The sequence below is a fragment of the Cicer arietinum genome, chromosome 6 (genome assembly GCF_000331145.2).
Source record: "Cicer arietinum cultivar CDC Frontier isolate Library 1 chromosome 6, Cicar.CDCFrontier_v2.0, whole genome shotgun sequence".
Classification (NCBI taxonomy): Eukaryota; Viridiplantae; Streptophyta; class Magnoliopsida; order Fabales; family Fabaceae; genus Cicer; species Cicer arietinum.
In genome coordinates this window covers 64,328,557-64,354,400 of record NC_021165.2, presented here as the reverse complement: position 1 = coordinate 64,354,400, position 25,844 = coordinate 64,328,557, and the positions used below count along the sequence as shown (strand labels likewise).

Here is a 25,844-nt window from a genome sequence, read left to right as displayed (position 1 = left end):
ATTTGTGGTGGGCGGCGGTGATGCCAATGGCCATGTGGTTCTTCATTTCACTTCTAATTCGATTTTACTTTTTAAAAATCGATTTAAAAACAATTTGGTTCTTTTCAATTTTCAGAATAGTTCGATTTTTTGAACATCCTACAAAAAACTATGGGAGAATTATAAGAATTCAACCATAGTTGACAAGATTTGGGCTTTAGAAATATTAATGTTACACAAATGTAATTTCAGAGCTAGATGGTTGTGAATGTTCATCATATTACTAGGAGGATTAGATAAATTCAATGGTGAGTAATTATGGTGTATGGTAAACCATAATTTGAATTTGTTGTAATGACGAATTCTATACAATCAACATATCGATGATTGTTGAATTGAGATTAAACAAGTATTTTAGAGTTTAAAAAAATTAAAATCTTTTAATTTCGATCAAACGATTATTAATATAATGTAAAAATATTTAGATTTATAATATCTAAGTTCTCTATGACGGTGATTCATGTTAGTTAGACGATGGAAACAAGTAACAAAATATTCCTTTTGGCTTTTTGGAACACTTTTTCTTCTTAATTTCTCATAGGGGCTTAGGGCAAAAGATGGGGAAAAATGCTGTTGTTTTCAAACCCATCCCTTGGCAATTGATGCTGATGTTGTCAAATGCCAATATGATAGACATGTGACATTTGACTTTGACATTAATTGTATGGGCTTTTGTCTTAAACTTCAAATTAACATCGCTTATATGACTAGATTTAATTCTTAAAGTTAAAAGGTCAATAAAAGCTACTTTTATTTAAGACCCCTTTTTTAAAAACATTCAAAGGGAGCTTTATTTATGAACCTTTTTATAGTCAATATTCAAAAGTTGAGACTTTCTTTCTTGGAAACCAAAATGTCAATTGACAAATTAGCATTTTGATTCCTCTAGTTCTGAGACTCCATTAGAATTGTCCACAATGATCATGTATGTAGGGGTGATTGGACTGGCTATTTGAATCTGAGTACTTATATTATATCAATACTTTAAAAATCAAATATTATTAAATCGACGAGATATTTAAGTCAAATTTTAATGGATTCAACCGTTCGATTTAGTTTAATTATTAAAATATTGAGTTATATAGTTGGCTTCTATATTTAATAATACATAGTTTATTTATATTAATATGGAATAAAATACATTAAAAAAAAGTATTGGTTAATGGATTTGATTTCAATTTTTAACTAATTTATAAACTTTTAAAATATATAATGATAGAAAGTACAACAATACAATACTAAAAGAAGTCTATAATAGGATTATCAAGTCAAAATAGCAACACTTACTGTGACTCGATTAATGTTAGCGTGCAGTTGTTTTATTGTGGATCTCCATCAACTTTATATTTAGATTGTATGGCATCATAATGGATATGAATGAAAAGAAAATTAGCATGTGTTTGGAGCTGCGTTTGAAATTCATTTTTCACATTTCTACTGTAATAATACATAAGTTACAATATTAAGTTTTCATGTTAACGTGATTTCTTGTTGTGAGAGTGCAAGTGTTTTAAACATCTCTAAGTCTTTTTCTCTTTCATTTAACTCCAACATCAATCTTTTTATTTTGAAATATGACATATTTGAATTTTGTCGCAATTAAGGATGAAAATAGATCACATCCACATGTACTTACGTCAATTCTTTACTAAACTATATTTTTTTTAAATGGATAAAATCAAAACTTCTTTAAAATCTATTTAACTAAAAATGTCATACTACGTAGCACATAAAATGACTTTTAGGCATACTAGGTCGATCTATTTAAAAATTTATATGAATAATATTTTTACTACTATAATTATTATATTAAATTTTAAACTTTTTGTTAGATATTGAACATTAGTAATTTAAGCATACTAGCTTATTTAATTTTAACATATTTAAATGTGTTATTATAAAATAGAATTAAAGTATAATGTCATATAAAGTTATATATTTTTTAAAATATCATGTTAAATCTCAAAATAAAATATAATTTCATTAATATATTAGGTAATTAGTCTATTTAAAGACTGAACTTGCTAATTTACACCCACTCATTTTTTAGTTGGTGTAAATTAGCAAGGTGCACATTTTTATTTTGGACAAAAGAATCTAACCATCTCTTTTAGAAAATTTCATCAATGAGGGATAAAGATGTAATTTACATTTTTAACTTATTTTTTCTACTTATCATGTAAAATGAAACTTACAAATTACCTTTCAATTTTACTTATTTAAAATAGTAAATAGAATATTTTTGTGCAACTAAAAAGGTGTATTTTGTTAATCTACACCTAAAAAATAGAAGGCGTAGATTAACAACCTACACATTTTTTTTCATTAATAATTAATTGAAACTTACAAAACTACTCTTCAATTTACTTATTTAAAGTAGTAATGAATGATTTTTTGTACAAATGAAAAAATGCATGTTACTAAATTACACATTCACAACAATAGATGTGTGCAAATTAACAAATTATTTTAAAGATGATTACTTATTTAAAAATGTTAAAATAAAATATATATTTTTAAATAAAATAATATATTATATCAAACTTCTATTAATGTCATTAAAAAATAAATATATGATATACCACAAATTAAATTTAAATCTTAAATTATTTTTTAGAACAAAATTAAATTTTACAAAGTCTATTTCAGTTTAATCTTATTCGTAATACACTACTTTTGTAGGAAGACATTTCATCCCAATCGACAATAAAGATCTTTATATTAATGTTAGGCAATTTTGTTCCAAAAATGCATAGTCTACTAGAATAAATATATTCAAGTGTAAGACTATACTTCATTAGAAGTCTTCAGGCAGAAAAATAAATAGAGGACTCTCAAAAGCTGGGTATTGTATCCTATGACCTAATGCTATATGGGTCCCCATTCTGTCTTTTGCTACAAACAGAGAAAAAATAATCATAAATTAAAGCTAACAATCTAAAAGCTTTTTGTCTGGAAAGGCACATAGGGGGTAGTCCTTTCATGCTTTTGCCTAGCTATTGAGATCTTGTGTGACCCTTTAAATCATTGCTTTCCCAATTAACAAATCTTGGGCTTCACTCAAAAGCAAAGGACATGTAGGGCACTATGTGTGTGTTCATCAATTTCCTTTTTCTCCATCTATTTCAATTTCATGCTACATAGGACCTATAATACGATAAGGCTTGGTGTTACATAATTTGTGGGTGAAAGGTGATATATAAGAAAAGTGAGAAATCTATGTCTTATCACAAATTTCTAATTTTCAAAAATTCTGAAACTTTAATGAATGTTAAAATTTTGAAATATAAATTGTTTAGAATATTTTTTAAAATTTTGAAAATTTAAAATTATTAAAGTGTTAATAATTATTTTTTTTTACCATCATATACAATAGAGGTTAAAATGATATGTTCATGTATTTTGGAAGATGAGAGGTAACCGTGAGATGTAGAAATTAAATTTATTAAAAAAATAGATATGAAAGTTATTATATTTTTTTGATTTATATCCTCTCTTAAAAAAATTAAAATTTTAATATATCATATTTTGATATTAATATTCAAAAATACCGTACTTTTTTTATCTCCAAAATATCATAAAGTGACAATATGACTGAATGAAACACGTGACAATACCACTACGTAAAACACAATTTTTTTTTCCTGAGGTAGTATTTTGAACAAAACTAATATAATAAAATGCAACATAAAGCTAATTATATAATATTTATTTTGGATGGACGTTTCATTTCAGTCTTGAAAAATAAAATCTAGGCTTTTAACTTTTTAAAATGAATTATTATTTCTTTAGAAGATGATAATAGAAGTGGATAGCCGAAAACCAGTTCAAGAGCATAGCGTAACAAAAAAGTTATTCCACCCACTCACCACACACTATCAAATTGAATGTTCGTTCTAATGCATAATTTTCTAGGGATATTGGTAGAAACTAGAAAATATATTACTTATTGGTGAATGGTATTTTTACTTGTGAAGTTAGTATTGTTTTTGTTTGTGGTAATTGCAATAATCGAAAGAAGTTATTCATTTTAATAAAATATGAAAATACGTAGAAAATAATTATAATTCTTAAATATTAACGTGTCTTTAATTTTTTGATATACAATGGTATAATTTATATAATCTCGATATGGTTTGTTTAATGATAATAATTATTATTTTATTCCTTTTAATTTTTTATACTTTTGTATAAATATTTATCACAAATAAGCATGATCCCATGTGTTGAAATTTCTAGGTTTGTCTCTAAGACTAAACACCTTTTTGCATGCATCTAACTTGGATTATCTTTCTGAAATATTTAGGGTATAAATGTCTGATGTATGAAGAAACAAGAACATCGATGAGTCAAAAAGTGAATGAGCAAATGGCATTTAAGAATTAATCTTTAGATCATATAATTGGCTGATTGTATAATTCGTCCAAAAGAACTCATAGGAATACATGTTTACTTTGAAAGATATATAGTAGCAAAGTTATTTAACAAAATTCTTGAAAAGAGTGTCAAAGTGCATATTTCTACCAAGGAGAATACCACTTGTGGCTTGCCAATGAGAAAAAGAACGATATTGAAATTATTTTCATCGCAATTGATTTTTTTTGAGGTCAGTAATACTTTTCTTAATTTGAGACGATAGTTCAAATATATTATTTATTCAAGAAATGAAAGATTTTTCTTTAAAAAAAGAGATAAGAAATATTTGGGTGAGTATCAGCATAGATGAAAGATTTAATGACTAGTTTCATTTTTTTTTTTAGGAATAGTTTCACTCATTTAATATCTCTATTATTATCCCTTTTTACATGTGTGTTTGTCACAACTCAAAACTCTTTCGTCCTTTCCAAAAGCTTATTCTACGGGGATCAAACTGTAGTCCTTCCCCACAAACTCTTAACTAAATAAGTCATACTGGTGCTGCTTTAATTTGGTGCTTATTTTTATTTATTTAATTCAATATTTTTGTATGAACACATCATGACCCCATTACTTCAATGCAACTTCATTTAAGTTTAATCTTGTTATATGCAATGTTTAATAGCTACATTAGCATTTAGCAGACATTATATCATAAAATTTGCATTATTGTAGCAACAAGTCTGAACCAGTTGCAAATGGAAAGAAGACCCATTATGTTTAACCATATATAACAACTATGTAGGAATACATTTTGGAACTGTGACCCCTTAGGAACATAATATTGCAAAAGTTAGAAGAAAAAAATCATTAGAATAGCACTGCATAAAGGAAATAGAATCCCATTGACAAAATTTGGAGCTTAATTGACTCTTTTCTTGAGGAAGCTTTCTACACTCTTCCACTATCATCAAAGGCATGAAGGTTAATTTACAATTTTGACTCGTTAAGTTATTTTATAATTCACTTTGGTCTCCTAGTTTTTTTCGTTCTATTTTATTCCATCGTTAAGTTACACAAACCTAAGATACTTTGGTCCTTCCTATCAATTTTGCTTTTGAGTCTGTCAAATGTTTCCTACGTTTCATATTACGTTTTGGTTATTAGGTGTTTGACTCAAGAAGAAGAAGAAGAAGAAAGAAACATTTGACGAACTCAAATGAAAAACTAATAAAAAATGACTAAAGTGTCTTAACGTTTGTAAAGGGGCCAAAATGAAACGAAAAAATCAAACTGAAATCTAAAAGCAACTTAAGTGGCCAAAATGAAATATAAAAATAACTTACGAGACGAATAGTGTAATTTAGACTCAAGAATTATACTAAACTAGAGTTGAGAAAATGGCAAGAGCTGATTCCATCTCTGAGGAAAGACAAGGTTCAGAATCAAAGATTCTTTTGCAACTAAGCTCATCTAACCGTCTCTTCAACCCTAGAGGAACATGAACTAGAAGGTACTCCTTGTATCTGTCTTGTGTTGTACGAATTGCAACTTAAACACTTATGTGCCACAATGTGGAATTGCACATTGGAGTTTACACCACAATCATTGCACAGTATCCACACCTGGTTTCATACAAGTACTATGGTTAGAAATGTATGATTAGTTACCATTCATTCGTTCATAGATCAAGAAAGCTTTGGAGTTAGAGTTGTTACTTACCATCTTATTTTTATATGTTATAGGCATTGGAGTTGTGGAAATCTGACCAAAGTTTCAACAAAAGAAAGTCACTATTACACGAGGTCGAAATACATTGATGTAATCAATGATAAAAAAAGATGTTAATTCGTATACAATCTCAGTATACAAATGTTTTTACATTGTTGATCATTTATAACCATCAAGTTATATAAACTATTTGACTTTAATCATAACTACTTCTAAAGTCACACATATGATTGATTGTGATTTGTTGACAACAAACATTTTACATTGACGGTATATAAAAATTAAACTCTGAAAAAAATGTCATCTAACATACCACTTGATCAAGGTTCTTCCACACACTTGACATATCACAGATAGATTTTGAGCAAACAGGACATGAGTACCTGGATGTTCAAAGAATGAACTAATAACATAAGGAAACCAACAATAGCTATGATAGCATAAGATGGATACTCCATATATTATGACATATACCATAAACATAAATAAGAATCATAACATTTCAATACTTCATTAGATACACACAAATTCCCTTACCTATGATGTTGTTCCATCTCTTTAACACACTCAAAATGTATAGTATGCCCGCAAGGCAAAACGGTGATTTCTCGTAATGTATCAAACAGATACTGCAAGAGAGATAAAATGAAATCATCTCAATGAGAATCAGATAGAATTCTTTCAAAAAAATTCAGACTAGAATACTACCAGCATTTGTTTTACCTCAAAGCAAATAGGGCAATTATGATGCATTGCTCTTTCTACACAATGATGCCCATCTTTGATTACCTTAGAATAGCAACATCCTAAACAAGAATAGACAGATTTATAGTAATTATATGATGTACACAAAGTGATGAAGAAACTAAAATATGTCACACTTGGAACAGTGAACTCATTTACTCACCACATATTTTGCAATGGAAAAAGTTGTCCTTGCCACCAGTTCTGTAAAAGAAATCATGTAAAAGAGAAAATTGATCAAATTCTATCAAGCAATGTTAGGAAATATAACATTTATCAAATTGATGGATGAACTTTACCTGCAGATGCCACATTCATCACAGTGGTATTGTTGCTTTGAAATCTGAAAAATTGAACAAATTTTCAATACAATATGCGCATATAAGGCCTGGCACTAACAGTGTTGTCAATCACAGATTGCAAAAAATAGAAGCCTGTTCAAATTCTGTTACACTACAGTTCTATAGCACCGCCATAGCCTCTTTTCAATACTTTGTACTAAATAGCATATTGTAGAACAACCACGATTTGTTCAAATTTTGCTAAGCTATAGTACTATCTATCACGCCGCTATTTGACAGCACTCCACTAAATTAAAAAAGAAACATGACTCAATTTCGTAGCACCCGAGGGAACTTACATCATCATCAAAGAATTTGCATATACCACAAAAGTATTTTCCCATGCATACTCCACAGTTTATGCAGTACTGTTGAACCTACAGCAATTAAAAACAATCAACACATTAGGACATCAGCAGCCACAATCAATAGCCATATATAGACATTGATTAGCATAGTTCAGAATTTAGGAACTCACATCTTGCTCCGTGTCACATGAGGAACATATAATCTGAAAAGTTACAAATGAAATAGAATAGAGTAAGCAAGAGAGTGAACAACAAGGTGAAATATGGTATAACATAATGGGAAAAATATGAGAAGAATCATAAAATTATAAATTTTAGGCTTATATTCAATTTCAATTCCTCTATTTTAACTGATTCACGATTTTACATCCTCTAGTTCTAAATCCTAAAATATAGTCCCTCAATTTTTAAATTTTCAGTAATTTTCTTCACCACTAAATTTCAAACTAATTTTTGCTGATGTGTCAGATTGATTAATGAGATTTTAATATAAGTTGCAAACTGTAAACTCTAATCTTGAATCATAACAGAATAATCCTGCATCTGCTCTATTGTTGGTTGGAGACGCATGCACAATTGACCGAACTCTGTAAATAAACGTAAAGCAAACCTTTTTAATTTCATGACGCGGTATATCATGAGGATCAACAACATTAATCTCCTCGTTATTCTGTTCAAATTAAAAAAAAAAAAAAAAAAAAAAAAAAAAAAAAAAAAAAAAAACTCCCCCTTTTTTTTTTTAAAAAAAAAAAAAAAAAAAAAAAAAAAAAAAAACTAAGAATCATATACATACTTTTTTTTTTTGAGTTTTCTAACTAAGTTAAAAAAAAAAACTATAAATTTAGACCTTAGTTTCGTTGTGACAGTGTCTACAGCCAAAAACCTCGTTACAACATGGTGCTACGATCTTGCATCTCCTTCTATAGTGAGTGCAACTAAATCGAATAATATTTAATTTAATTAGAAAGAAAGAAAAAGAAGAGCGAATTGTTGGAAATGAATGAAAAAAAAGAAAAATACATACCCAAAATCGCCAATACCAAGTTGGGTATTAGTGGGTTCTGACATGAGAAATGGTTTCCAATTAGATAATGTGTGTGAGTGTGGAAGTGAGAAAAGACAAAAGTGATTTTATCCGTTTGTTCGTTGTTAATTTAGTTTGGAGCAGAAGAAGAAAAAGTTGTATGGAGTATTATTTATATGGGAGAGAAAATAATGGGTATTAAATGTAACAGCTCATAGCACACAGTTTGATGGATGGGTCTGACTCGGCTACACCTAATAATACGCGCTCAACTATTATCCTATCCTATTCCTTCTCACAACATACGAATATCATATTAGGCCCACATCCTTTAAAAGATAGAGTTTTGTACCAGGCACCTCCAATTTTACTTGCCACCTCCAGTCATGACTAAAAGACTATTTTACCTTCAATCTCATTTATAAAAATCTAAAAAAAAATTTACTTTCATTTTTCATCCAATTCATTCGAAATTTTCAAATATTCGAATTTGATCCAACCCATTCCTCGAAAATTTGAAAGATTCGAATCTCAAAAGTAAGTAATTTTCGAAACTTTGCATTTGTTCGAAAGTTTCGAAATGCAATCCTCGAAAGTTTGGAAGATTCGAAACAAGAAACATTTGAAACTTTACCTGAATGCGAAAGCCTTCCTCGAATGTTTTGAAAGCTTCGAAACAAGAAACTTTCGAAAGTTTCTTGTATGTAGAAATTTTCGAAATTGAAGGCAATGAAACTTTCGAAATCTGAGGGAAAGATTCGAAGTTGAGGGAAAGTTTCGAACTTGAGGGAAAGATTCGAAATGCATTTCGAAATTTCTGAATTCCTTAAAAGTTTCGAAATAGAGGCTTGAAGGAAATGTGTTTCTGAAATCCTTTTATTACATTATTTTTTTTTATTGTTTATAATTTTTTTTAATATTTATATATTTATATGTTGCAGTGCCTAGGATGAAAGGTGCGTTCGGCAAAATTATTCGCAACATTATAGGTGGTGATAAAGGTGATGGTGCAGAGAGAATTCCACCAACAACATCAAATAGACGACGAAACGAAGCAAATCGTCCAATTAGGCAGCGTCGTCGAAGACAAGACATCCATGATGATGTCGTCGAGTCTACTGCACATGCACATATGGAGGAGGATGTCCCTGAGCCTCAGATGGAGGAGGATGTCCCTGAGCCTCAGTTGGAGGAGGATGTCCCTGAGCCTCAGTTGGAGGAGGATGTCCCTGAGCCTCAGATGGAACATGCTGATGATGCTGGATTCCCCGGAGGACCGATGTTGAGACATGTGTTGACACAGTATGAGCACCACGTGGCTCAGAGGCTATGGGAATGAGAGGTATATTTCAATTTGAGGCATTTTAAGTCTATTTAATTCAAGTGTTTATTGAAATATATTTATTCAATTATTTATTAAATATATTTCATTAATTGTTTATTTAAATTTATATATTTAATTATTAAATTAAGTTTATTTAATTAATTGTTTAGTTAAATTTATTTAATCAATTTATATAAATTAAGTTTATGTAATTAATTGTTTATTTAAATGTATTTATTCAATTATTTATTTAAGTTTATTTATTGAATTATTTATTTATTTAATTAATTGTTTATTTAAATGTATTTATTCAATTATTTATTTAAGTTTATTTATTGAATTATTTATTTATTTAATTAATTGTTTATTTAAATGTATTTATTCAATTATTTATTTAAGTTTATTTATTGAATTATTTATTTATTTAATTAATTGTTTATTTAAATGTATTTATTCAATTATTTATTTAAGTTTATTTATTGAATTATTTATTTATTTAATTAATTGTTTATTTAAATATATTTATTGAATTATTTATTTATTTAATTAATAATTTATTTAAATTTATTTATTCAATTATTAATTTAAGGTTATTTAATTAAGTTTATTTAATTTGTTGTTTAAATAAATTTATTTATTCAATTATTTATTTAAGTTGATTTAATTAATTTTTTATTTAAATTTATTTATTCAATTATTAATTTAAGGTTATTTAATTAATTAATTACTTTGTGGATCGCATGATCGTGGATCGTTAAAAGTCATTACTCATGGATTGAAGTTGAAGAAGTTTTTTGAAGTTCCTGTACCACATCCTGTAGAGCATTGGATTCGGGAATCTGGGCTGCTACATCTGTCTTCGGCCTACCTCACTATGGCTGATGCTGGTCTGATCTCCGCATTTGTTGAAAGATGGCACAAGGAGACCAACTCATTTCATTTGCCATTTGGAGAGATGACTATTACTTTAGACGATGTCGCGACTCTCCTTCACATATCACCCCATGGTAAAAAATTTAATGCATCTGTGAATATGAACACTAATAATGCTGCAAGAGCTGCACATGAGTACATAGGTGCAACATGGGAGGAATCTCTAGCTGAGATTAATTTTAATAAATGTGCCCAATATAGATTACAATGGTTGCGTGATTTATATAGTCGTCTCATTCAAACTAACCAGTTTGAGTGTGCGGCTAGAACATATCTATTGCATTTAGTTGGCAACACAATTTTCGCAGATAAAACACATACGCGTGTGGAGGCGAAACACATATTCGTGGGCTGCCGCGACATTGGTTTTCCTTTATGACAACATGAGAGATGGGGATGTCCACGACACTCGACAGTTGGGAGGTTACATGACCCTTTTACAGGTATATCATTTATATAATTATTTTATTTATTAAGTTGTATTATTTTACTTATGTATTTAAATTAAGTTGTATTATGTTACTTATGTTACTTATGTTGCAGTGCTGGATTTACGAACACTTCCCTAAGATCTGTAAGCGGGGCGATAGAGGTGCGGTTCCTGCACATCTTCCAAGAGCATGTAGGTGGACTGCAAAACATGTTGTTGAAGGTGGATTAGTGACCTATCGGCAGAGACTTGATGCTTTGTTGCTTGAGGATGTAGTGTTTACACCATATGATGATGATCGAGCTAATCATCCGTTTGAAGATATTTCGATGTTCTCTGGTTATCTTCGATGTGGTGGAGTCTCAGTCCCATATTTGCTGGAGCGATGTCTTCGACAATTTGGTCGTATTCAGTGCATCCCGCCTGATGTTCCTCCCAGACCCAACATTATAGATTGGGTGTGGCAGACTACTATGCAGTCATCTGTATCGGCGTTTCGAAGGCTATATCATGTTGCGAGTTTTCCTGGAGAGGTCACTACAGACTATTATGCATGGTACATGTCTGTGTCACATCCTCTGATCATTCCTCGGACTACTGCACATGCGGGTACATCCTCTGACCATCCATCATTTGTTGCACATGTGGGTACATCATCTGCTGCACATGCTGGTCCATCATCTTCTGACCGAGATCGTAGAGCAGCTGAGCTTGTACGTAGAGCCATTAATTTGGTAGAGCCGTTTAGTGAAGTTCATGAGATTTTAAGTGAGTTAAGTCTTTTGTATGATGATTAGTAATTTGATATATTTTGTGTTATGTGTTATGTACTGTAATTTGAGATATTTTGTGATTATGTGATATGTTTAGTGATTTGAGATATATTGTGTTATGTGTTATGTTAATCCGCATTTATTTTAAGTTAATTCATAATAAAAGATACTGAAAATGATAAAACAAGATATTATAATAATCCATAAACAGTGATATACAACATATTCTAATCTTCATTTAATGAAATACAAGATGATCTGATAAGTGATGGATCAATGTGTTCCCAATGCTTCATACGTGTTGCATAAGCTACTTCCCAACTCTTTGATGTGTCACTACAAAAGTCTTTCCATTTTTGTGACGTAGGTGGCAAAGGACAATCAGACTTCAATTTGATTTGAATAAAAAAAGGTTACACATTAATTTATCTGAATAATAAATTTTTTAACATTAATTTAATAAACAACATTAAGCATTAATTTTACCTGTACCCAATGATTCTCGTTAACAAATCCAATTGCTAGTAAAGACTGCCCAAAGGTCTCTTTCGATGGTGATTTGTTTAGCGGGAAAAATGTCATATTCAGATTACGAGACAACGACACCAATATGACATTATATAGTGTTGCTATCACGTAACCCAAGTCTGGTAAAGACATCCACTTATCTTTTCCTTGAGCACCCAATTTTGATATTTTCAATGAGTTCCGCACTGATTCAACATTGTCATCAAAAACATTAGAATAAACATCTTTATGTAGACCAATCTCTTTATCCAATTGTGATCGAACTAAAGCCCAAGATTCTTCGGTCCAACCTAGCAATGCTGCAATTGCACGAAACCCACAATTTCCATCAGCCACAACATCTACTATGTCCTCAATATACAAACGTATATAAGTAGGAAATTGTGTCTTAAAAGAATGCTGAGATGATTGAGATTGTTGCCTTGCAGAACGTTGAGATGATTGAGATGGTTGCCTTGCCTTTGCAGATTCTTGAGAGGCATCAACATACTCCCAATATGAAGGATCACAAGGAGTATCAAATTCTTTTTTCTTTTTACCAGCTCCTTTGGTTCTCACTTTCTCTGGTGGTGCAATTATTGATGTGGTATGTGAAAATACAACTTCACGCACCTTTGCCATGAATATCCTTTGACTTATAATATCGTGTTTCTTCATGTACGCTTTCATTGCTTCCAACTCTTCCGAAAAGTCGTAATCTGATAAAGATTCTTCATCCTCTAATTCATGTTCAATGCTTAACTGTTTCCAAAAATCATGAATGCTATCTAAAGGGATAACATTACCATATATCTGCAACTTAGCCAACTCACAAGCACATGGTAATCCATGAGTTGTTCTAATTGAACAACCATATTCTGTTTTGTTAGTACCTACAATCTTCACCCTTTCCAATTGTTTATCAATTTCTTTCATACATTTTCTTGATACACAGTGATTTTTGAAAAAATTGTGAATTATACCCGTGCTCAACGTCCTTGATGGTTTTATGAAAAGAAGATTGAATGATACATATTTGGTTCTTCAACATCATATTCACTGCATCCCAACTTTTACACAAATCACTAAAACTAGTTTGAAGCATGTTTTTCAATCTACAATGAGCAGACTCAACTCTACAAATAAATTAAATAACACAAATTAAAATAAATCACATAAACTAGTAAATCATGTTTGCTAAAACAACACAATTCATATTTTAAAAATACCTGTTAGATGTTGTGTTCCCCAAATGCATCATTCTATTGGTCCAAACGTTGATAAACCTTTCTTTGTAAGGTGTTAACCATGAATCTTTCACATAATCAACAAAAAAAATAATATCGGCACACAATAGCTCAAAGTGTTGCAAATGATGATCATACTCTTCCACACTAGTCGAATAGACAATCTTTTTCCATAAATCCATTACTTCTTCTTGTCTATCCTTTTTGACATATTGTTTGCATTTTGCCCCAACATTTTTTTCAATATGAAAACGACATAGCAAATGTATTGAAGTAGGAAACACAACACTAATCGCATTCATCATGACAAGATCTCTATCAGTCACAATAACTTTAGAAACCAAAGACTCAGATTTGAACAACATTCGTACCTTTTCAAATGCCCAGATGAAGTTATCTTGTTGCTCTTGTTCCAAATAAGCAAACCCAACTGAAAATGTCAAACTAATAGATGTGACACCGACTATTTCAAGTAATGGTAATCGATATCTGTTTGTTTTGTATGTGCTATCACATATCAAAACAAAATGAAATGTGTTTAACAACTTTATACAGTCAGGATGCGTCCAAAAAATATCTCTCAAAATATCAGAATTTTCTCGTCTTCTTGTCCAATGCACATAATTTTCTTGTTGTATTAACTTCAACAGATGCTGCATTTCTGTGTACGAACCTCTCAATGATGATCGTTAAGTACTCCTTGCTTTATATATTTGACTGAGAATAATGACATTGGTTTCATTTCTCACTTTCAAAGTATTTAGAATGAATCTGGGTGCAAGCTTATACTTGACAAATTTCCTTTCTTCTTCGTTTAAACGCCCCAAATAAGAATGACCAGTTACAGTATCAATTAATTCATGATTGTGTGTCCCACAACGAACACTAATTTTCCATCCTTCACCGACACTTAATGGTACACATCTGAGAGTAAATTGACAGTTTTCCTTATGAGAGCAAGTTACTGATGATTTTGATTCTGATTTATATCTTCCACCTCTTTCGCATCCCAAAATCAATTTGTCTTTTCTTCCCCTAATTCCGGTTGCTTTATCTGATCGAATGGTAGCAATTAAAATTCCATTTTGTCTTCCAATGATTTTTGCTCATTCAAATACAGCTTCTCGAGAAGAAAATACCTACAAAATACGTTTCAAATAAAACATTAACTATATCGCTATAATAAAAATTTAATCGGTGATGAATCATCAGTAGTAATAATAATACCTGATCAGTGGTGAATTTTTCTGTAGAATCTATAACATTTTTTGAAGCAGAAACATCAACTCTACTCATACCTAATTTCAAAATTAGTAACAAATTTAATTAAAAATAATATTCTAAATATTGAATTTAAAAAAAATTAAAAATAATTTCTAACATAAATATTGAATTTAAAAAAAAATTAAAAAAAATTTCGAAACTTTGACTTATTGTAAATATATGAAATCTGATTTTCGAAAATATTAAAAATTTGAATAATAATTTCGAAACTTTTGTGAAAAGCCAAAATTTTGAAGCACAATTTCATTTTGAAATTTCTAAAAATTCGAATATACATTTTGAAAGTTTCGTGAAAGGCCAAATATTCGAAGCATTATTTTATTTCGAAAGTTTCAAATGCAACCAAATTTTCGAATAATGTCCGTTTCGAAACTTTGGTGTTTATCCAAATTTTCGAAAATTTGTATTTTTTTGAAAGAAATTGCATTTCGAAGGTTTTAAAATAACAAAAGTTTCGAGTAACTTACTGAAATGTATTTCGAAACTTTTAAACTTTCGAATCCTACATTTTTTTTCAAAATTTTCGAAGGTGGTGGGGTGTGAAATAAGAATGGTAATTTTTTTATGCTTTTATAGTTTTTTACAGAGAGGTATAATAGTCTTTAAAAAATACTGGGGGTGGCAGGTAAAATTTGGAGAGTGCTTGGTACAAAACTCTTAAAAGATGTGTAACAATTGGCCCAATAGCCATTGGGCTCAAAGGTAGCCCATCTAGCTAACTTTTAAAAATCAATGCATAAAGGTATACTAAGAATTGAAAAAACATAGGTTTGATACAAACAAAAAAGTGTTGAGGCATCGCATATGGACTCAATGAACACAAAATCTACATCTCTTGAAACTAAAATTACAAATCCGGACTCCCACACACCTCAAAGGATTTAAATAATGAGTGACTCCATATCATAATAGAATCTACACTAAATTACCTTTATTTTATTATATAGTGTTTGTATTATTGAAAAAGGCCGAATAGTAAACTAACCCAAATCTAATTAAAATAAAGAGTAAGGAGTCTAATAGGTAGAGAGGTAGGAGGAATATTTTGAGTATTATTTAAAAAAAGTGAGTGAAATGTCAAATATAAAACAAGAGGGTGGGGCACCATCTTCCTTCCAAATGTAGAAGTTGAGCATGCATTCCTATAATTTTTTTTATTTAAATTGAATTTCTATAATTTTATACTATTATCGGTGTTAATATGTAGTGTGATTAATTATTATAAATGAGACTTAATTATGGTAAATCTGTAATGGGAGAGACATTTAGTTATAATTTGATAATAGATTCGGATCAGACATTTAATTTTATGCAAATAAAGTCTCAAGTCTCAAGTCTCAACTCAATTAGGAGTATTATTTTTTATTTTTTATAATATAATTAAACTTTTAAAAATTATATTGATATTTTAATTTTTTACACTCTAACCATTATAAAATTACTCTCATATTTCTCTTAGACATTTCTCTCTATCTTCTCATTCTCTACCCTTATCTCAAAACATACTAACCCTACTTTGTTAAAAAAAAATTATTGTAGTTTGATATATGATAATCGATAGTGATGAATTACTTGATATAAAAAAAATTATTAATTGTGATAGGGTTGTGAAAACTAAATTATGTAAATCTACTTGATAATTGTAGTTTGATATATGTTAATCGATAGTGATGAACTTCGACTAGACTTGAAATGACATATGTTAATAGATATGCTAATTAATATAGATATCGTGGTATATGTTGGTATAATTTTGTGTTCTATAATCGATGTATTTTATATGTAGAATTATGATTGTTGAATTATGATTGTTGAATTATGATTGTTGTAATATATTTGAGTCTAATATATAAATATGACATGTTATCTATGCATATTTTCTTGTTTCATAAATCAACTTAATCAAATAAATTACATGCATAATATTTATCTAACTTTTTAATTATTAAAATTACTTTTTTATTAGACTCAATTTTTTATATATAATATAATATTATATATTTTTATTAAAATTTAAAACATTTAGCTCAAACTCCATCTGAGGTTATTGAATTTGTCATGTGTGGATTGTGTCCAATAAAAGGGGCACGGGTAAACTTCAACCTCATGTGTTGTCTACCACGTTCCTTTTCGTGTGAACCATATTCTTCCTTTAATTTTGTTACTATGCCTTGATTTATTTTGATTGCTAGAAGAAAAAAAAAATTATTACTGTGATTAAAGCATGTTTGCTTACCTCATTTTATTATGTTGTTAGTATTATTTTACTAGTACAAGTCAACAATTATATATATGGAGGATCTAGAACTTTGGTAATTTTATTGAGTCAATGAGAGCCAAAAAGAATAGAATCTGTGCACATTTATATATGTTACTAATTAAGAACTTGACAGTTTAATTTGGAGTGGTTATTGCATCTTTAATTAATATATAGTTAGTAATTTAAACAAAAGTTAAAGCATGATCACTTAGCTAACTATATAAAATAATAGCTAAACGTTTGGTTCCAGCTTGCATATTGTAGCTCAGCAATTACGTAGTAGTATTAATTAAGTAATAATTTAATTATTTTGTTACTTGAGTTGTTTTCCTTTAACAGGACTTCGCAATTATTTTTAATTTGATCAAATAAAAAAATGAGAGGAATAACGTCATTATGTTCCCATTTGATTCTGTTCACACTTCACACACGTATTTTTCAGCAACTTAATTGACCAATGATTTTGAGTTTGTCTATGAAGTGCAAGAGGGTTATATAAAACTCTTGAGGAAAATATTTATTGTTTATATAATTAACTAATACTCATATACCCAATTTTGAGAGATTAGTCTACACAATCTTCATCACTTTTATATATTTGGGGAAATATTATGCATGATACCGATTTTAATTAATTTCACTAGTCGTGAGCATTTATGCACTGAGACATCAACCAGCAAAATAAAATAACAATATCAATGTTAATTAATAATCCAGCATGATGTGAAAATGAAATCTGTGACTACATACGCAGAATTGCATTTTGACATTTTTTTTTGAACAGTTACACGTTTCGACTAATAATGTGTGCGTTTCACATTTTTTCTATCATCGACTTTTCACTCATCTCAAAAAGAGCATTCACTAAAGATTCTCTTAATGTATTTATTCCTTACCGCACGATGTTAGCTTTTTTATTTTTTTCTTTATCATAGTTTTAATTTCAGTCATTTCATCCTCAACTCTTTCAATCCATTAGTTTAATAAGTTAGAGTTACTCAATCCTTAATTAATTTTATTTGTTAAATCTAGACTTATGTCGAACGAGAATCCATCGTGGCTATTAATATAAAGGTAATTAATTTTATATTTGGTCTTTTACGTTTATTTTAAATTTTATTTTGGTAACTATGTTCTAAAAATTCAATTTAGTCATTTATGTTAATATGATTAGTGGGCTCCATCAAAGTCTTTATTTAACACTTTGTAAAACATGTAGTAAAAAAAATGATAAAATTCTATCGGAATCTATAATATAATATATCATTCAATACTTAAAGTTTTTACATCTTCAATATTTTCTCTCATAATTTGCGAGAGTCTTTGTATTTCTACTAACACACTTGATAATTATAGGAAACGTAACAATTTCATTATGTCTTTGCTAGAAGACACATTCACGGATGATATATTATACACAATGTTAAGTCATGATTTAACAAAAGAGACCAACTAATCCTAATATTATTAACATAAAGAATCAAATTGAATGAAACTTTTGAAACATGAGACCAAAATAAAACTTAAAATAAATGTAAAAACCAAATATGAAATTAAGGTCTTTATAAAAATAGTCACGTCAAGTTCCTCTTAGACATGTCACGAGTTGTTTATGATATTAAGTCAAAACATTATAGAAAGGACCAATTAATCATAAACATTACTAACATAAACGACCATATTGAAACTTTTAAAACGTAGGAGATCAATGTAAAACCTAAAATAAACATAAAAGACCAAATGTAGAAGGAAACCTAAATCTAAAGACATAAAATTGTATTTGTTTAGATCTAACGGTCTCTACAGTTGTTGCATAGTGCAACTATGGATGATCCAAATTCATTCTTTTAAGAGTGATTATATGAATTACTTTTTAAAACTATAATAATCAATATTTTTTTTTTTAATTTTATGAATTTATTATATATTTTTAAAATTGTAATGCATCATATAAAATAGTCTATTTATTTTCAGCCACTAAAACTTGTGACATGACACATTAAATTAACATATGAACATTTCATTCCCACGTTAATATCACATCAATAAAATTTTATTAGACTAGTTAAATTCTTGCATTTCATGTCAATTTTAAAGATGACACCTCAAAACTTAAATACATTAAATGATTTTAATTCATAAATTTCATATGCAATTTAAGCTTTAGAGATATGATTTTGATATGGAATTTAAGTAAAATACTGCATAGTCATTCAACATGTTATTTCATAGGGTTTTTTATTTTATTTTATTTTAAAATAATCAATATTAATTATTAATTTGATTAAAGAAAAAAAGTTGAAGTCCTAATCTCTTTTAACAAATAAATCATTTTGTGACAGACATAAAAATATGAAATTTGCTTCAAATAGCAACTTTTAAATTCATCTGCTGTAGGTACTAGGTAGCTCTATCATATTCCATTCATACCAAAATTATCATATTAATAATGAAATAATAATTAATAATTAGCCATTATTCATCTCATGTCAAAGTTCTATATATTACAATTAGACCACTTATCACCATATGTTCCAAACTTTCAACCAATATACACACAATGGATTTTTATCCAGAGACTCTTGCACACATTAACAATGACTTTGAGCTACACGATTTCATCCAAGATCCCAACTTTGATCAATTCATAAGTTTGATTCGTGGAGAGAATGAAGATACTACTATCTTTAACATAAATTCCGACCTTATCAATGGAAATTTTATTGATAACTCATTCCTTTCATACCCTGCAATTCCATTTGATCAATGCAACAACAATAATAATAATAATAATTTTGTCACCCCTTTTGATCCAACTTCTTCACTTAGTTCTTTCTCTTGTTTTGATGGAGAAGCCAAAAGGGAAATAGGAGAAGAAAACGATGATGGTGATAATTCTCCAACAACAACTACAAGTGTTGATACTAAGCCAAGGTCAAAAACTGATAGATCCAAGACTTTGATTTCCGAGCGGAGGCGAAGAGTACGAATGAAAGAGAAGCTTTACGCATTGCGTTCTTTGGTTCCCAATATAACTAAGGTACAAATTACTATCTTAAAATTTAGGTCGAGTCTAACTGAATCTTAAAGTTTATTGATGATAAGTTTAACATAGTAAATATTTCATACAAGTCTTTTTATAATTTAAACCCAATATAACTAAGGTACAAATTACTATCTTAAAATTTAGGTCGAGTCTAACTGAATCTTAAAGTTTATTGATAATAAGTTTAACATAGGAAATATTTCATACAGGTCTTTTTATAATTTAAATGTGATCAATTGGTCTTCTAAAGTGTTACTTAATCGTATGAGTTGAGACGCTGAAAAAGTATTCCGAATGAAAACTCCTCATATTAACAAATTTACAACTAACTTTTACATTTGCTTATAGAAAAATGTGATCAATTAATTTTAACATGCTTTACATTTGAGATTTTAAGTATAAATTTAACTGATATTATATAAATTGATTATATGCATAGATGGATAAGGCTTCTATCATTGGAGATGCAGTTACATATATGTATGAACTTAAATCACAATCCAAGAAGCTTAAATCTGAGGTTGCAGGACTTGAAGCATCCTTAGCAGTGTCCAAATCTCATCAAGGGTCAATTGAAAGCTCCAAAAAAATTCAATTCAGTAACAATAATGGTTCAATTTGCAAGAAGATTGTCCAGGTTTGTTTGATAAAAACTCCATTAACTTATACACACAAAGATATTAATGTAATTTGTAACATATTTGAATGTGGCTTTGTGTAGATGGATATGTTTCAAGTGGATGAAAGAGGGTTTTATGTTAAAATAGTGTGCAATAAGGGAGAAAGGGTGGCTGCTTCATTATACAAATCTCTTGAATCTTTGAGAGGCTTCAATATTCAGAATTCAAACTTGGCCACTGTTTCTGCCAATTTTCTACTTACATTTTCATTGAATGTAAGATATATATCATTTCTTTGTCCTTATTTATCAAATCTTATAATCTATGTTTGAATTAATTTTTCTTTAGTTCATGCATTTACTTCTTAGTCTTTACAAATTATAAAATTGCATTAAAAACATACAATTTTATAATTTGTAGGATTAAAATGGATATGAAGTGTTTTAAAGAAAGAAAATTTATTTGGCTTAATTGCAATTTTGGTCATCCTATTTTAGTTGAATCGCAAAAGTAGTCCATCCATTTTATTTTTCCTCAATTTTGGTCCAAAACTCGATGAAGTTTCAATTTTTTTGCGTTTATTTAAGTAATACCATACCTCAAGATCTCGTGGTGCAACTTGAAAAAAATAAAACTTCATCAAGTTTTGGACCAAAATTCTGTTTGAGGGACCAAAACTAAAGAGAAATAAAATGGAGGGACTACTTTCGCGATTCAGCTAAAATAGGGAATCAAAACTGCAATTAAGCTAATTTATTTTTATAGAAATAAAAAATATATTTAATTAAATTTTTAATCTTATTTTTTATTATTTAGTTATATTTTTTTTCTTTCAATCTATGTTTGTTATCAATTATATCTACTAATTCTTTATAATGTATACTTTGTTGAAAACAGATGAAAGAGTCTGAACCAGAGATGGATCTGTCCAATTTAAAGCTATGGGTGATTGACGCTTTTCTAAACCAAGGCTTTGAATTCACACCTTCTTTTCGAGTTTGACTAAATTTTGGATCAAATACTTTAAATTTCTTTGATAATTTTTCACTTATATTTTATTACGAGTGAATAGCACAACGTTGTAATCAAATTAAGATTATAATAGATAGATTATGATGAGTAATATTCATAAATGTTATCTTATTACGAACGAGTGAATAGTGTAGCATTGTAATTTAATTAAGGTTGTATTAGATGGATTATGATGAGTAATATTCATAAATATAAATGTGGATGGTAGTTAACTATGAGCATGATTGACACATAAATCTCTGAGCCATTATTATCGGAACTAAAGAGGAATCAAACTCTACCAAGACTTTACTTATGCCTCTGTTCTTCTAGTAATTGTTTGGCTTGTCTTCAAAGAGGAGAGTAGATGCATCTTGTCATGCTCAACCTATATGCCCCTTGAATCCTCTTACTAGCTTATTTCATCTTGGTTGGTTGGTCTACCCATGAAACAATTTTATTGATTTATCTCATCTTTACTCGATCGACCTTTCTTGGAATTCTCTTATTGACTTTTGCTGATTTACTTTAACCCAATCAACCATGCTTGTCTAAGAACCATTACATAAATACACGATTCAGTGCAATTCGTTGTAAAACACATATGTTCATTTAAACTTTATTCACTAAATGTTTACTTTCTAGTATAATTCATATAAAACATAGGATATCTATTATACATATGAGGTCTCAACGCATACACATTTATGTGAGTTGTTTCTCTTTAATCAATGCGATTTTTCTCATGAAATTTATCATATAATCTTCGAAAGAAATAATCTAATTTTGATTATTGTTTATTGATTTCAAATGAAGAGTTATATGACTATTTACAGATGAAGAAGGGTAAACTCTTGAAGCTTTTTATCACATCAAGAACACCTCAAACTATAGCACAAATAAACATTCAAGCCTATCACCAAATGAGAATTAAAGCTTAAACAAAATTTAAATTTAGTTCTCGTTCCATAATTAGCTTGAAGAAGGCTAAAACTAATTATTTCTCTTAGAATTTCATAATAAATTCAAAGTCCATTTTGTCATGATAGAGGGGACTTTGGTGCTTCAAATTATTCTTGAAGCTTTTTATCACATCAAGAACACCTCAAATTGTATTCTAGCAAACATAAACAATCAAGCCTATCACAAAATGAGAATTAACGCTTAAACAAAATTCAAATTTAATTATCGTTCCATAATTAGCTTGAATTTAGTTCTTAAGTCATTCATTCGAGGGTGATGCTTAATTTTGAGCTTATCGGCTTTGTTCATAACACTCACTTTCAAGCTTATGAGTAGTCTATGACGTTCAATCCAACTTATCAACCAAAACATCCACAAATTTCACACTTATCAATATAATATTTCACTATATCTATTTATATTAATGTTGGACAAATGTCAAAGGCCTATGAAAGAATCGGGTGGAAGTTTGTGGATGGTGTTTTGAGATCTATTAGTTATCCAAGCAGCTTGGTGGATGTGATTATGTACTGTGTGTTTTGTTCTCTGACCAATTCCTAATCAATGGTCAATTGAGCCCTTCTTTCACACCTGAATGGGGTTTGAGGCAAAAAGACCTTGTATCACCTTACTTATTCATTCTTTGTGTTGATGTGTTATCTAGTTTGCTCCACAAAGGTGTGTTGTCCAACAACCTTCATGGGATTAAGGTGGCAAGACAAGCCCCTTAAATCTCTGACTTGTTGTTCGCAGATGATAGCCTTCTATTTATTAGAGCCAATATCTCTAAAGAAAAAAAAGTCCTTGACATTCTAGCTCTATACCAAAATGCATATGGACATCTGGTAAACCTTGACAAATCTGAAGCCTTCTTTAGTTGAAATGTGCCAATAGAAGACAAAAACATGATCTATGAAATGATGGGAGTTAAGACATTGGAGGCTTAGTGAAGATACCTTGGGTTTCCAATTCCCTTTGGAATATCAAAGAAGACAATCTTCCCATTTGTCATAGATTGCATTTGGAAAAAGATAAAATGTTGGAAGGAGCGATGCCTATCATGAGCAGGTAAAGAAACACTCATCAAAGTAGTTGCACATACAATTCTCACTTACATACTTAGTTGTTACCAAACACCTGAGGGATGCTGCAAGGAGATTGATTCAATGCTAGCCAAGTTTTGGTGGGGATCAAATGAATGGAGTAGGAAGAGTTGTTGGACGAGTTGTGGGAAATTGTTCAGAGCGAATAACAGAAGGGGGATGAGATTCAAAAGTTTCATTGGGTTCAACAAGGCTAGAAAAACATTGTTGGAGACTAGTCATTGGTGGAAGTTCTCTTCTAGGAAATATTCTGAAAAACTTATATTATCCCAAAGACTCGTTTATGGAAGCAACCATGGACTATCAACCAAGCTACGCTTAGAGGAGCATCATTAGTGCTAGGCAATTTTTTGAAAAAGGGTATCTCTCTTGATTCTCTATGTCCAATCCCCAACAAAATCCAAAACTTCATGTGGCAACTTGTGAAGAATACATTACCTACTAGAGTCAATTTGTTGAAGAAATGTATCTCTCTTGATTCTCTATGTCCAATTCCCAAAAGAATCTAGAACTTCATGTGGCAACTGTTAGATAATATTATTATATATTAGTAGTAAAGGTATTTTAGACAATTCTATTCTTTTATATATATACTCATTGTAACCCTATTAACTTCAGTTTGGTTCATTATATGTTATGAAACCCTAGAGTGGTTGTTTATCTTCTTCCTCTTTCTTCCTCTTTTCATTGTTAACATGGTATCAAAGAGCTTTGGTTGATTTTGGGATCTACCGTAGAGAAGAGAGAGACTATTTTGATAGGAAAGACAACCACCAAAAGAGAAAAGAGAAGAGTAACCCTATTCCCGATTTTGTTAAATCAGTCTCAGAAAAACATCGATTGCGCATTCGTTAACCGTTGGATCGGTCTAATTTTGGACAGCAGGTTCGCAACATTTAGGTCTTCGTCTTCAACGGTTGGATCGGCGAAACAACGTCTCGAGAGGGAGAAATCGGGCTCGCACAGCACCAGATTATCCCTAATTTATTTTGTCTCAGTGATTGTATTTGTCGTATTTTCCTGTCATTATTTGTTATGGCTGATGCTAAGGATGACTCTCTTCAAGCACATTGTCCGAAATTGGGGAGAACACATAAGAAGAATTTTAGGGGGTCATCGTCCAATGTTGTTGCTTCTGCTCCTTCTACCATTGGCTCTAGTTCTGGTTCTGTATACTCATCTGAGATTACTTCCCAAATATTTGATATTGTAGAACAACTTCAAAAAAAACTTCTTGCCACTCAATCACATGCCATGTATGCCACCTCTTCTAAAGGTTTGAACTCCTCTGGTATGTCAGATATATCTCCTTCCATATGGATTCTTGATTCAGGATCATCTCATCATATGACATACGATGATAAATCTTTTGTGTCTGTGAAACCTGTCTCGTCTGTGTCGGTTATGACTGCTGATGGCACTCCTATGCCACTAGCAGGCGTTGGTTCTGTCTCCACACCTAACATGTCTCTTTCTGATGTTTATTATATTCCTAATCTTACTTTGAGTCTTGCTTCTGTTAGCCAAATATGTGATCTCGGTTATTCGGTTATGTTTTCTTCCACTTCTTGTTCTGTGCATGATCCACATTCCGAGAGGCTGATTGGGACATGTCATAGACAAGGGGGCTTTATGTTTTGGATGACCTGCGACTCCCAGATACTGCAGCCTCCACAACTACTGCTGACTTATTATCTAGTTTTCGCTTGAATTCCTTATCTTCTAGTTTTTATCTATGGCATTCTCGCCTTGGACATGTTTCTGCTTCTAGATTAAAATATTTGGCTTCTACTGGAGCCT

The 25,844-nt window shown here is 30.0% G+C and overlaps 2 protein-coding genes across 4 annotated transcripts; one reads left to right on the top strand and one right to left on the bottom strand.

The window, feature by feature from the left end:
* Positions 1-5,248: 5,248 nt before the first annotated feature.
* Positions 5,249-8,709, bottom strand: LOC101511054 (E3 ubiquitin-protein ligase RZFP34). Of its 3 annotated transcripts, none has more exons than XM_004506016.4 (12): positions 8,544-8,706; positions 8,367-8,454; positions 8,130-8,189; positions 7,690-7,722; positions 7,511-7,588; positions 7,170-7,213; positions 7,034-7,074; positions 6,850-6,932; positions 6,664-6,755; positions 6,440-6,509; positions 6,118-6,159; positions 5,249-6,020 (listed from the first exon to the last, which is right to left on the bottom strand). In XM_004506016.4, exons 1-12 carry the CDS (start codon positions 8,585-8,587, stop codon positions 5,865-5,867), a joined length of 831 nt encoding a protein of 276 aa, XP_004506073.1. In that variant the 5' UTR covers positions 8,588-8,706; the 3' UTR covers positions 5,249-5,864. The 3 variants fall into 3 exon arrangements, with proteins under 3 accessions (XP_004506073.1, XP_004506074.1, XP_027191918.1); XM_027336117.2 differs by having other exon boundaries at positions 5,616-6,037; positions 8,544-8,709; XM_004506017.4 differs by lacking the exon at positions 8,130-8,189 and having other exon boundaries at positions 8,544-8,707.
* An 11,113-nt stretch (positions 8,710-19,822) lies between these two features.
* LOC101512011 (transcription factor FER-LIKE IRON DEFICIENCY-INDUCED TRANSCRIPTION FACTOR) lies at positions 19,823-22,211 on the top strand. Its single transcript, XM_004506020.4, has 4 exons — positions 19,823-20,341; positions 20,787-20,984; positions 21,069-21,242; positions 21,865-22,211. The coding sequence occupies exons 1-4, from the start codon at positions 19,862-19,864 to the stop codon at positions 21,967-21,969; spliced, it is 957 nt and encodes a 318-aa protein (XP_004506077.1). The 5' UTR covers positions 19,823-19,861; the 3' UTR covers positions 21,970-22,211.
* The last annotated feature ends 3,633 nt before the right edge of the window (positions 22,212-25,844 follow it).